At 31.1% G+C, this 12,923-nt stretch overlaps 1 protein-coding gene across 1 annotated transcript; it reads right to left on the bottom strand.

The window, feature by feature from the left end:
• Positions 1 to 7,382: 7,382 nt before the first annotated feature.
• LOC133286465 (FBD-associated F-box protein At4g10400-like) lies at positions 7,383 to 8,888 on the bottom strand. Its single transcript, XM_061483881.1, has 3 exons — positions 7,998 to 8,888; positions 7,754 to 7,903; positions 7,383 to 7,661 (listed from the first exon to the last, which is right to left on the bottom strand). Exons 1-3 carry the CDS (start codon positions 8,886 to 8,888, stop codon positions 7,383 to 7,385), a joined length of 1,320 nt encoding a protein of 439 aa, XP_061339865.1.
• Positions 8,889 to 12,923: the final 4,035 nt, after the last annotated feature.

Here is a 12,923-nt window from a genome sequence, read left to right as displayed (position 1 = left end):
TAGCATTTTGTTTAGTGGTTTTACTGTTCCGATTTAGTAGATGATGTGAAACCCATGATATTAACTTGTTGAATTGTTGAGGTTGTTTCACGGGAATTTGTTACGATTTGTTACAATATTTTTTTTTTCTTGACCGTTACCACAATTTTGTTTTAATCGTCTCATATCTAAAATTTTTTGAAATACAAAAACTGCAATTTACGTTCATCTTCAAATAAAATACATGGTTGAATTAATTTTGCACTTGTATTTTTTTTTAATGCAATATTTTATTTGCATTTTATTTGAAGATGTTGGATTTTGTTGAAATACGATGCCTTTTTGGTTTTTTTTTTTTTTTACATTTTGGAGCATGACATTTTTATTTATTTATTACAATGTTTAACCGATATTTTTTATTTTTTATGGGAAAAGATTTTTTTTTGAGTTCATCTACCACCGATCTAATTAATTTGAGATAAAGATGTAATTGATGTTGATGTTATGAGTGTAAGTTATGGGTTTACTATATCATCATACTTTATATTTAGAATCAAACCTTAATTTTGGGGGCTAAGTTCATCTTCTTTGTGGCCTTGATTTGTGCACAGATCTATAAGAATGTATGTTTCCTATTTGCAGCTGTTCACATGTTCGTCTATCACTTAAGTAATGTCAAAAATTGTCTTAGAATTTGAATACATTGTAACGATAGGAAAACGATAGAGTTTTAATCTATTCCTATCAAATATTTCTAATATTATAATATTACGCGATACATTCAATGTTAATATACATGTGGTATTATTACTTAAGTTGCTCTCGGTGCACAATTTTAAAGTTGTGTTTGATATTGAATGAGAATTTTTTTTGGATTATCAAATGCAATAATTTTTAGAAACACATATTGGAAAAGTGTTTCATGTTGTTTGAGCATGTTTGGTTCACGAGATATTATTGTTGTTTAATAATTATTATATGTTAATTATCTGCCCAAAGGGGATTTTTAATATATAATAATAAATTACATGAAGATAAATATTATTGATGGGAATATCTAATTGAAAATTATTTATCTGTCCAAAGGGGATAAATTTCTTGAAAATTACATATGATGCATTTATGTTCGAATTAAGGAGATATATAATTTATAAAATTTATCTGCCCAAAGGGGATAAATTTTAGACAATTGTATATAATTTTCTCCGTTGTTAAATCTTCATGTGATGAAAAATAATTATATATTATATACTCTGCCCAAAGGGGAGTCTATGATATTTAATTATTTTTGTTATTGCTCATGATTAATTTATTACATTATGTGTATAACTTTTGGTGATAAAGATTAACTTGTGTTAAATTCTATCAATTATGAATTTTATTTTATTTTTGGGTATATTTTGGTGCAAAATGTATTGAAAAATTAGCTCTCATTTGATATTATTGTATAATTTTGTACTCTCAACCTGTGTTGCATGCTGTAATATTTTGTTTATTGGATTGTATGCTTCCGCTTGAACTATTTACATACAAAAAAATTATTGAGGAGTGCTTCTAGTTATTTCATGCAATTTCCTGCCCAAAGGGGGTTATTGTGTGTTTTAATTGGAAGCTTAACTGTAATAAAATTATTGGAGGTGCATTGGTCTAGGTGATCTATCTGCCCAAAGGGGACAGATCTCTGAAGCCAGTGTATGCTCATTAATTGATTCATCTACATGAAAGTAAGTGGGAGTAAATATATTTTCTTAGTACTTTATGTAGATGACATTTTATTTGCTAGTAATATGTTGATTTATTGAATAAGACAATAGCCTTTTATCTAAAAGTTTTGAAAAGAAAGACCTTAGAGTAGCTTCTTTTGTATATAGAACACGAGTTCTTTAGAATCTTTTGATTCCCTTAATTAGTGGGAGTAATACTCAATGCTTGCTTTTGAATATTTTAGATTTTTTTGATTCCTTTGGTTAGTGGGAGTCATATTCAGTTTGTTTCTTTTCTATGCAAACTGATAATTATTTTGTGATATTTGTTTGAATTTACGTAATTGATGATGATCATCATTATTATTATTTCTCCTGTCGACTAAGAAATATATGTATGGAATAATATCTTTAAGCATGTTGTGAGCTTAAAGGTGATTGGATGTCACAAATTTTGAGATCTCATGTTGTACTGTGACATACTGGCTTATTTAAGCAAAACAATTTCATGTTGTTTAGAAATTGCAGTGATGCGATTTTATATTGTTGAGAAATCGTATCAAGAAGTGCAATTTCATGTTGTTTAGAAATTGTGGTAATGCAATTTCATGTTGTTCAGAAGTTGCATTACAGAGTGTAATTTCATGTTGCTTGGAAATTGCACTAATGTAATTTCATGTTGTTGAGAAATTACATTGAGGACCGATAAGAATTAGTGTGTCACATTGTTGATCACATTTTGGCACTAATTCTTACTACACTACTAGGCCTTGATTCATGAAGATATAATACTCATTGTATGTGAGTATGGAAGGTCATATGCTATGATATTTTCGGTATATTGATCGCCATATTCCTATGAGGAGATTATGTTGGATTGAATTGTGTTGAGATGCTGAAATTGGAATATTGTTTTTCAAAATTGTGGCCACGTAAAATTATTTTTTAGTTATTAACCCGATAGAGTCGTTTTCGAAATAAAATGATTTTCAAAATAATATTAAATTAATTAATATAGCCCAAGTGGGAGAATGTTAGAAATTTATTTTATGGGCAATATTAATTAATTAGTTTTGTATTTAAAATTAATCGAGTTAATGGATATTTCAATATTATTATTGTAACTAGCTCATTGTGATCACATTGAATTGGGCTTCTGGCATCTGTTGTTATTGGGCCTAGTTGGGCAGCAGTGTAGGCTTTAGTGTGACCCTGGTTTTCCATGATGGGTGGACCCAGTGGACACAGACTCTTTTCTAGGTTATTAGCTAGGTCCCCTCTCTAGCCTATAAATATTGGAGTTAAGCTCCATAAGCCATCATGCTCCCATCGCTGAGGCTGCCTTTATCGAAATAGGTGATAGAGAGGAAGATCTGGCATGTAGTCCTTTCAATCTTTCGACTTTGTGACGATCCAATAAGGTACACACAATCCCAACTTTGATTTCATATTGTTTAAGTATTTTATAATCATATACATGATCCAGGGTAAAATATTTCTATCAGTTTAATCTTTCATTTAACTTTGCTTTCTTCTAATATGTTTTCTGAACAAGAGTCATTTTCCATAAATAGTTACATAAAAAATTCTCATCGTTCGAACATTTAACGTTCACATAAGACATGCCTTTGGAGAAGTACAGTTTTGGCACAATGAAGAAAATTTTAAAAGTGAAAAAAACATAGCATTAGATCCTATTATATAACATGATCATATTATATATATTATATTGGAGAATCTAATTATTTATATACAAAAGGTAATAGTGTCGACACTCTATATTTTAATATAGGGGAAGAATATTGTGACAACTAAGTTGTGTTACTACCAAGTGACTACCAATCAATCTTATCGTTAGATCGATTATATTGATCCAATGGTTATATTTATTTTCATCTTTGTATGATCATGATTCCACAAATTTAATACTTTGAAAGAGTGCTCTCATCTGTAAATGAAATCAAATTCATAGGATAAATATATGCAACATACTCCCGCCTCAAATCTTAGCTACAATATAAATTGAATAATTCAAAATGATTCTTTAAATTAATTAAAAAATTTGTACTTAACAGTTTCGACAACTTGTTATGTTGAAATAACACTAATCTATCTTAAGTGACCGCCGACCAGGTTGATATTTCTTCCCTACATATTTGAGTGGTGGAAACACAAGGCCAAAAGACAGCATTTCCGTCCCCATTGTACACAAAAATAAAATAAAATAAAATCAATAAATTTAAAACCAAGAGGGGAAGAACTATTTCACTAGGCCAGCAAACAATATTGGCAATAATTTTGAACTTTGTGTACCATGTCCTGATTAAATGTCTACAAAATCATTTAGTGAAGCCGAAATTAAAGCATACGGGAAAACATGATTATGCTAGCTTCAAAAATCATGGCAACGCAAAGGTGCACTAAGGATCACTGTCTCCGAACCTTTCCAATAAAAGTGAGAAGCACTGCAAAACATATAGTGCAAAAAAAGTTCGTCAAGCATATAAAGGACTAGAATTAGTTGGAAAATACAACAATAACAACTGTCGTGTAAAAGAACAAAAAATTAGGCTTGCAAAAAAAGGTTTTTCTTACTTCGACAACAAACTTTAAAACGGCTAAATTAAATATTTCGAAAACCAAAGCCACAGTACGTAGTTTAACAAAAACAACTTTTTTGAAACACAATATCTACTTGTATGCACTCGGTAGCTCAAAATTTGCAAGAATTGGTAAACATCAAAATTGATTTATTAGATTTACCACAAAAGCCAAACTACTACATAGAAGATAGATGACATTTCAGACAAGCAAAAACATCAAACAGTAGTATATATTGAAGAAGTACAATATTAAGCAATTGTTATCATAAATATTCAGGGCTAGCTACCTTCGAGACATACAATACGTAAACAAACTAGTGCAAAAGTGAAGGTCTTTAACATAGGCTAATATGTTTTATGAATAGGGGGCGGGGAGATTAAAATAAAAAAGTCAATGTGCTGTTTCCATCAACCAGCCTGCTAAACCAAAATATTTCTGAAAGAGCTTATGCACATTCTAAGCATTACCATGTTTTTAAGAGACTCTAAGAAATGTTCATCACAAAAGAAAATATATTTCCATAAGATGTTCTTAATGTATCTCTTTTGCAACACTTGGTCAATGACCACAACATAATATAATTTAATCACCAAAATGAAAATCATTAGCAAAAATAATAAATATATTGTCGAACCTGCTAATTCTTGACTGATCCATGAACATCACAAATTTACTTGTCTCAAAGAGACGGTAACACTAAAAGTTAGATTGAGCGCAAATGCCACAGAAATGTGGCCTATTTTCTTCTTCTTTTTCATGAACTCAGGCAAAATATTTGTAAACCAAGATAATTACGATTATAATAGAAAGACAATGCTTCACCACCAAAGGTAGTGCTGATTCTTCAAAGTAAACACCAAAGCCCCCACAAAATAAACAAATATTTAGGAGCAATAATAACAAGAATAAACAGTAAAAAATGGGAGTGAATTCTCTCATATTAAAAATTCACATGACTTGGTTATGTGAAATTTTTGTGCCTATTTCTCTCTTTACATGCATTAAATAGATATGGTCCAATTAACATTAACAAAGAGATAGATAAAAAAAATTTACACGACCAAGTCATACGAATTTTTAACACGAGAAAATTTATTTATGTAGATAATAAAGTTAATTATAATAAGTGCTATGAAATCTGAAAAGCTTTTCCTTCAATTTTAGTTAGCAAGTAAATGTGTCATTTTCTTTAACCTTCAAGTTACAAATCAGAGACAACCCCTCCTAAGGTGAAGGTAGGAAACAATTCATAGGATTAAACTTTTATACAATTATATAATCAGTTACGCTCAAATGCTGACTCAGCAAATGTGAAGGCAATTCTGTTACGTGAAATGGTTGTGTGGGAAGCAAGGGAAAGCATGATAAAAGGAATAGCAATGGGAGAGGACATTTTATTGGGATTTCAAGACTTTGGGCAGGGAGAGACCAAAAGCTCTCTAAACCTAGGTGGTTAGAGTCAGGATTAAAATTTCTCAAAACAGAAAAATTAAAATTGTGCTAAATATTAACAAAATATCACAACCTTTTATTTTCCAATTACAGAATCATGAAAAAAAAATGGTTCAAGGTCAACTCCCACGGCTTTTTGAATTAAGAATTTTGTTAACCAAATTGCAAGAATCATACATAGTAGTATTTTAAAATAAAGGATAGTTTCCAATCATGTAGATCCTCAGCTAGGAATTTAGAAATCCATAGCTACAGTGAATGGAAATAAAATTTGAAACTGAAATTAACATGCATTAAAACCTTATTCGAAGGTAAAGAGTATTAGAGTACAGACCATAAACTTCAAGATGCAAAGGTTCAGAAATGAAAAAATGCTTGCAAAAGTGGTACTGAAATCACAAACTGCACTTGAGAAACTGGTCTTCTTGAATGCTTCCCTAAAACTAGAAAAAAATGAAAAACTAAAAAGGCTCTCTATGTGACTTCAGTAAAAAAAATCAAATTTAACATGTTGAAAATTCCAAGTCCCTTCTACTTTGCTGTCCATCCAATGGTCCAAAATTCGCCACATCAGCAATTTCGCACTATGCTTCCCTGTTATCACATGGCATGGAAAAATATAAAAATTTACAAGTCTGCCATTATTTACTCAACCACCTTAATGGGCCCATTTTATACACTTTTGGTTCTTTTTCACAGCATTTGAACCATCAACAACCAAAGAAAACTTAAAATACAATTGTTTTTTTTTTTTTTGGATATTTAAAATACAATTGTTAAACCATGCAAAATTCACTACTAACAGTTACTACTTGTTATTCAGCTTTTCGTTCTACTTTCTTTTCACATCCTAGGAAAATTGTCCATGAGACATTGCTCAGAAATGGTATGGCTTATGACAATATTTATTGCAAGGTTAATCAGTTCTGTAGCTCTCATACTCTTAAAAAAGTCTATATTGATGTTATTAAGCAAATTGATAAAAAGCTTAAAGATTCTCTTCAAGCTGATTGTACTTCCAATAGCATAAGAAGCAACTTTGCAAAAATGGAAGAGGAGCGTACAAAGGTTTTAATTGTTGTGGAGTATCATGCTCAAATAATTTTCCTGAATACAAGAGGTTTGGGATCCAGGAGGAGAGTATATGGTGCCTAAACACTTTTACCAAAACCAGTTGCGATCGACAGTCAATGTCAATGAGCCCAAAAAATAAAATAAAAGATTTCGGAAAAGGAAAGAAAAAAACAAAAAAATAATGATAATGGTTGTAATAAAAAATAAAAATAAAACAAAACTAAAAATATAAGAGAAAAATGTTGCAGGAGCAAAAACTATAATATTTTTTTTTTTGGAGGGGGCCCAATCCTATATTAGGCATTGTCAGAACATAATTTTATCAAAGAAAATTTAGTAACTCTGGGGACATGGAATTATGCAATTCCACCACAGTATAGTTATAAAATGTGGTGATATACATATAAGAACAAAGGTACATCTATTTGTGCAAAATAAACCAAATTCTAGTGATCTTTGATTCATTAAGAATCAGAGTTTGGTAAGAAGGAGAGAGAGAGAGAAGAGATCTGAGAGATAACCACTTAGAAGAAGATGTTGAGAGTTCATACCTTAGTAGTGACATTCAGCTCATGAAAAACTAAGTTGGCACACGCTAGAGCCCCGTGGTATAGCATATAATGATTTTCTGTGAATATTATACAACTTTCCCCCAGAGTCCAACGATCTGTGGGTATAAATGTTCATTGCCTTCAAAACAAATCCATATCGTAAAATATAATCAGCAAATTCCAGATCATCTCCAAGTCCTCGATATCCTTCAAACTGAACAGAGGTCAGGTGTGATCGAAGACAATTAGGAACCATTGTTGGCTGCGCCCAACTTTGTAAATGTAATGGTTTCTGTTTCTGGCGGTAAAAAGGAAAAACGACACTAATGAATGGAAGCAAAGAATATATTTAATATATGTCAAAACTTTAAACTTGAAAGCTCAACAAACCCTCCAGTGATGAATTTTGAGAACTTGAAGTACATGACATTTCTGAAGCAATTTTATCAGGAAATTTGAGTTGAAACATGGAAAAGTGATCTCTAGCCTACGTAAGTGGCAAAAATTCGGTAAATCTATAATTGGGGGACAAAGTAGGGTCTGCAAGACAACAAGAAGTTATATAATATACAATATTAGTACAGAATTCATTAAAAAAAAAAGACGAAGAAGAATAGTGATAATAAAACTTGACCTCTGTTGACCAAGAACCCAAATGTAGATATTTTGTTCCGCAAAGAGCTCGGATAAGCTTGTGAAAACTGTTGACAGATGCTTCGTCCTTTGGTTCAATATCAAGATGTGCATGCACCATATGATGTAAATTGGTAACCTTGCAATGAAAGGAGCTACTCTCATGGACGATATAAAGGTACTCAAGACGTGGCGCATCTATATCCAGGTAAGATTCCCAAGGAGTAGAACAAACTAGTAACTCCAATCTCTTCAAGGAAGAAGGGACGCGGAATTTGGTAGAGCATTCGGCAAAAATATGCCAAGTCAGAGTTTCGAGGGCAGGGCAGCCACAGAGGAGGGTTTCAATAAAATCATGTGACAAACAAACGTACTCTATCTCAAGCATCTTTAAGGATGGCAAAAAAACTGCTGGAGGCTTTTCTATGCGGATTCCGTAGTCCAAAGTCAGTGACACGAGGCTGCTGCAAGTGAAGAGAGTGTTAGGCACCACAAAACCCAAATCAAGATTCAGTCGAAGCAGCAGTTCCTCCAGGTTAGGCCCAATGGCGGCTTGGACCCACTTAGCCATTGACTTGGAGTCTGTACTGTTGGCGTAAAAACACGAGAGTCGAAACACTCGAATATCATAACCCTTTCGCAGAGCTAGAAACCGATTCATGAAAACAGCCAAATGCTCGGAATCCTCGCTATAATCGTACGGAAAGTCCAGGACCTGAATATCCTTCCAGATATTGCGCCACCTGCGAGACAAAATGCTCGTAGTCACGCAGATTTTAGTTGGAAGGAATGATAGGATGTGGCATAAGACTGCATCAGGCAGATCACTGATCCTGTCCGTGACGACAGCATTTTCTTCTGCTTTCTGCGGCTTTGAGGTTGGTTTATCCATCTTCAGGAGCAGTCGGAGAGTACCTCCTTTCGAATTCCGCCGACACCATCTGGTGAGGGGCATAAATACCGTAATTTTTGGACTCGCATCCGAACTCTGGCTTAGTCCCATAGACACAACTCAAAGAATCGAGCACGTGGGGATAATGAGAGTATGCAATCTACAACAAATCATGCATTAATATCAATATGAATACAAAAATCTGCGTATTTAGAGAGTTGTTTAGTATTTGACTATTTGTTAATTTTAAGGGTTTTATTAATCTCGTGTTAATGGAGATAAGTTATCTCATGTCATAGAGATAAATTTGTAGCTCCATCACCTGAAAAAATAAAAATAAAAAGAAAAAGAAAAAGAAAAGAAAAGAAAAAGGTGGCACAGTTATCGAGGTGTGTAAGAGAGAATGTAACATGAGAATAGTTTTTCTCTAATTTCAATAAGGGTGTGTAAGAGAGAATGTAACATCAGAATAGTTTTTCTCTAATTTCAATAAGGGATTTGCATTTATCATTTAACATGACACAAGAAAGTTTCTTACACACAACACCGTTTCACTCCGGCGAATGAAAAAACCCTAAAAAATGAGAATGCTAGAAATAGAAAATGAGAAACATAGCCAAATCTTAAAATGTTTTTTTAACTCTTTCTCACCTCAAAAGCGAAAAGCTGGTGCACTTTGAACGTTCTACTGACTTGAACCCAAAACCCTAAAATTTGAGGATGCAAAGAAAAAAATAGGTTTGATGTCACTTATTATTGTGTATTTGGATGGGCTTTTTCTCTAAAAAATGCTTTTTTTTCAGAAAAAATAAAAATAAAAAGAGTTGTGTGATTTTAAGGGGACTGTATTGAATTAGGATTTTAAAAGACTTTTTGTGAGATAAAAAATCCTACAAATTTTAAAAGACTTTTTTTTACAATCAAGATTTCATAAGATTAGATTTTTAAGGATTTTAATAGAATTTATAAGATTTGAAAGGACAATATGGATTTATAAGATTTTAAAAAACCATATGAATTTTTAACAAACATTCAAAAAAAATTACAAGAGTCAATACAAAAGGGAAATGTTATACTTACAACCTATTTTTGTTTACAATATTTTACAACCATATCTTAATCGTTGATTTCCGTCAATCAACAATTATCATTCATTGCAAATTAAATATTAATTAATGAGTTTGATTTGCGAAAATAATAACCATTGATTGACGGGAATCAACGGTTAAGATATGGTTGTAAAATATTGTAAACAAAAATAGGTTGTAAGTGTAATCTTCCCTATAAAAAAAATAACAAAGAAATGCAATGGAATTAATAAAAAAAAAGTAAAACCTAATATAATTTTCTCAATCAATAAAACATATTATAATTTTTAACAAATATTTAAAATTACTAAACAACAGCTTTTCACATATCTAATGGGTTAAAAATTATCTTCTTCATTTGATATCAAAGCAATGCATATATGATTATAAGATCTAATTTTTTAATTATAAAAGTAATTCTAAATTTGCATATAGAACCTAAAGTTCATGATAAATTTTTGTTTGGAATTTTTTGCAATTGATCTTGAAAATCTTGGGATTTTTGGAATTTTCTAACCATATATCATATGCATATTTTCATTGAATATTCTAAGAAATTTTCGAATCTGAAATTTTGGATTTAATTACATGAAAGTTTAGAAAATTTCTCAAATTGTTTTCAATCGATACATTGAAACCTTAAATTGCTTTGAGACTTTTGAGAAACAAGCTTTTAGTTATCTATTGACATAAAAATTGTTTAAAATTGTTTCCTATAGTGAAGGAATTTCATTCACGAATGTATTGTTACGAATATAGGGTTCATATTATGAAAGTTTCAATCTTTCTTTAAATTGTTATTGTTTCATTGATGTAAAACGAAAATTGGTTTGACAGTTTTAGTTTTTCTGTTATTTTTTCACTGTTTTATGTTGTTTTTAATAAAAAAATCACACATTTTTGTGCCAAAAAAAACCGCGACCCATAGCTTGAAAATCACTTTTTAAACTTCCAAAATTTCTCAAAAATATGTTATTTATGAGATAGATTATAATAAAATCTCGTTGGTTTGTTGTTTCTGAGTTGTTTTGTGATGAAAATCGCTCAAAAATATATTATTTTTTTTTAGTTTTGACGAAGCTCCCATGACGGAACCCAATTTCAAACAATCAATGTGCCAAAGGAAAAAAAAATCACTGCAATAGAAGAATCTCAAGAAATCCTAGGAGTTGGGGTGAGATTGTGAGAGAGGCATCCTATTTATATTTTTCACTAAAAAGTCTCACGAAACCCACACCAATAGAAAATCCATTAAAATCGTCAGATTTTTGAATACCACGAGATTGTGATTCTATTGTTTAAAATTCTGATTGAATACCAATGGATTTGGACGGATTCTAAAATAATCCTTTAAAATCCTAATCAAATATCACGTGATTTTTTTTCAATCTATTAAAATCCTAATTGAATACCAATGAATTTTTTTGTCCAAAAATAATCTATTAAAATTCTTTGAAATCTCAATCCAATACACTCGTTAAGAAGGAGAAAAAAAAACAAGTAATAGAAATTATAAGGGAGTAAGTGAGTGTATTTTTTTAAAAAAATTAAAATTTAAATAAAAAATATTAATTTGTGTCTTTCTCTCACTTAAAATATTAATACGTGGCACAATCTCGTTGTCCGATCAGAATTAATATACCAATCACAATATAAAACAGAAAATGAAGGAAAATGACTATTTAATCATTGTACCAATAAAAATTAATGTATCAATCACCAATCACAATTAGCGTACCAATGAGATTAACTTTTGATTGTACCAATCACAATTAATGTATCAATCACCAATCACTTAGTATGGCCATAACTTTTGATTCGGATATCCAAATAAGATTTTTTTTTAATTTCACATAACTTTTCGAGATCTACTCAATGACACTTCATTTGACATATTTTATTTATCACAAATATCATTCGAATTTGTAACAATAGTATCACAAACAATTATTGTATAATCACCAATCATAATTAATGTACCAATCAAAATTTATTGTAATTGGTACATTAATTGTGATTCGTGACTGGTACATTAATTGTGATTGGTGATTGATACATTAATTGTGATTGGTGATTGACACTTTAATTGTGATTAGTACATTAATTAAATAGTCATTTTCTTTCGTTTTTTTTATATTGATTGGTACATTAATTGTGATTGGTAGCTAACTTCGTCCAATCAACTTTTTCTACTAAAATGTTCAATGTGTCATGAAATCATTGGCTACCAAGTTCGCTACCAGTCGCAACGAACTTGAACACGTTGCAATCAACTTTTCCTACGAAAGTGTGCCACTTATAACAAAATCATTTGCTATGAAGTTCGCTACCAGTCATAGCAAACTTCAATGCGTGCAGTATGATGAATTTTACTTTTCGCATGACAGTTTGGTATGTTAATACCAAAAACATGGCACATTGATCACTGTTCTCACACTTGCCCGGTACAATTGACGTTGTTACCAAAATATCAATAAAATTCATTTAAAAACACAAACTACTTATGTAATTTAATTCATTCAAGATTATTATCATTGGTAATTAACCCATCCTTGAGTTTTTATTTTAACGAGGAAAAAGAGTTAACGAACCTAATACAAAACAACCACATAGTACGTCCATCTCTCTCGATCGCGGCCTGAAGCAAAGCAACAGGGAGAGCAATCTCAAAATCAAATTAATCCGATCAAAATTCCGAGACTACTTTGAAACAATGCTCCGTAAAGGAAATCAAATTCATAGGATAGAAATATGCAGCATGCTCCTGCTTGCGCCTCAAATCTTAGCTACAATAACAGTCAACGATTTCGACAACTTGTTATATTGAAATAACACTAATCTATCTTAAGTAATAATTCTGGAACACAAATATAAACATAAGTGGTTTAATCTTTCATTTAACTTTGCTTTCTTCTAATATGTTTTCTGAACAAGAGTCATTTTCCAT

Source organism: Gastrolobium bilobum, unplaced genomic scaffold, assembly GCF_033153095.1.
Source record: "Gastrolobium bilobum isolate Gb01-03AN ecotype WA unplaced genomic scaffold, APGP_CSIRO_Gbil_v1 utg112672, whole genome shotgun sequence".
In the NCBI taxonomy this organism is placed as follows: domain Eukaryota; kingdom Viridiplantae; phylum Streptophyta; class Magnoliopsida; order Fabales; family Fabaceae; genus Gastrolobium; species Gastrolobium bilobum.
The sequence above is the reverse complement of the archived record's forward strand: the minus strand, read 5'-3'. Positions and strand labels throughout refer to the sequence as shown.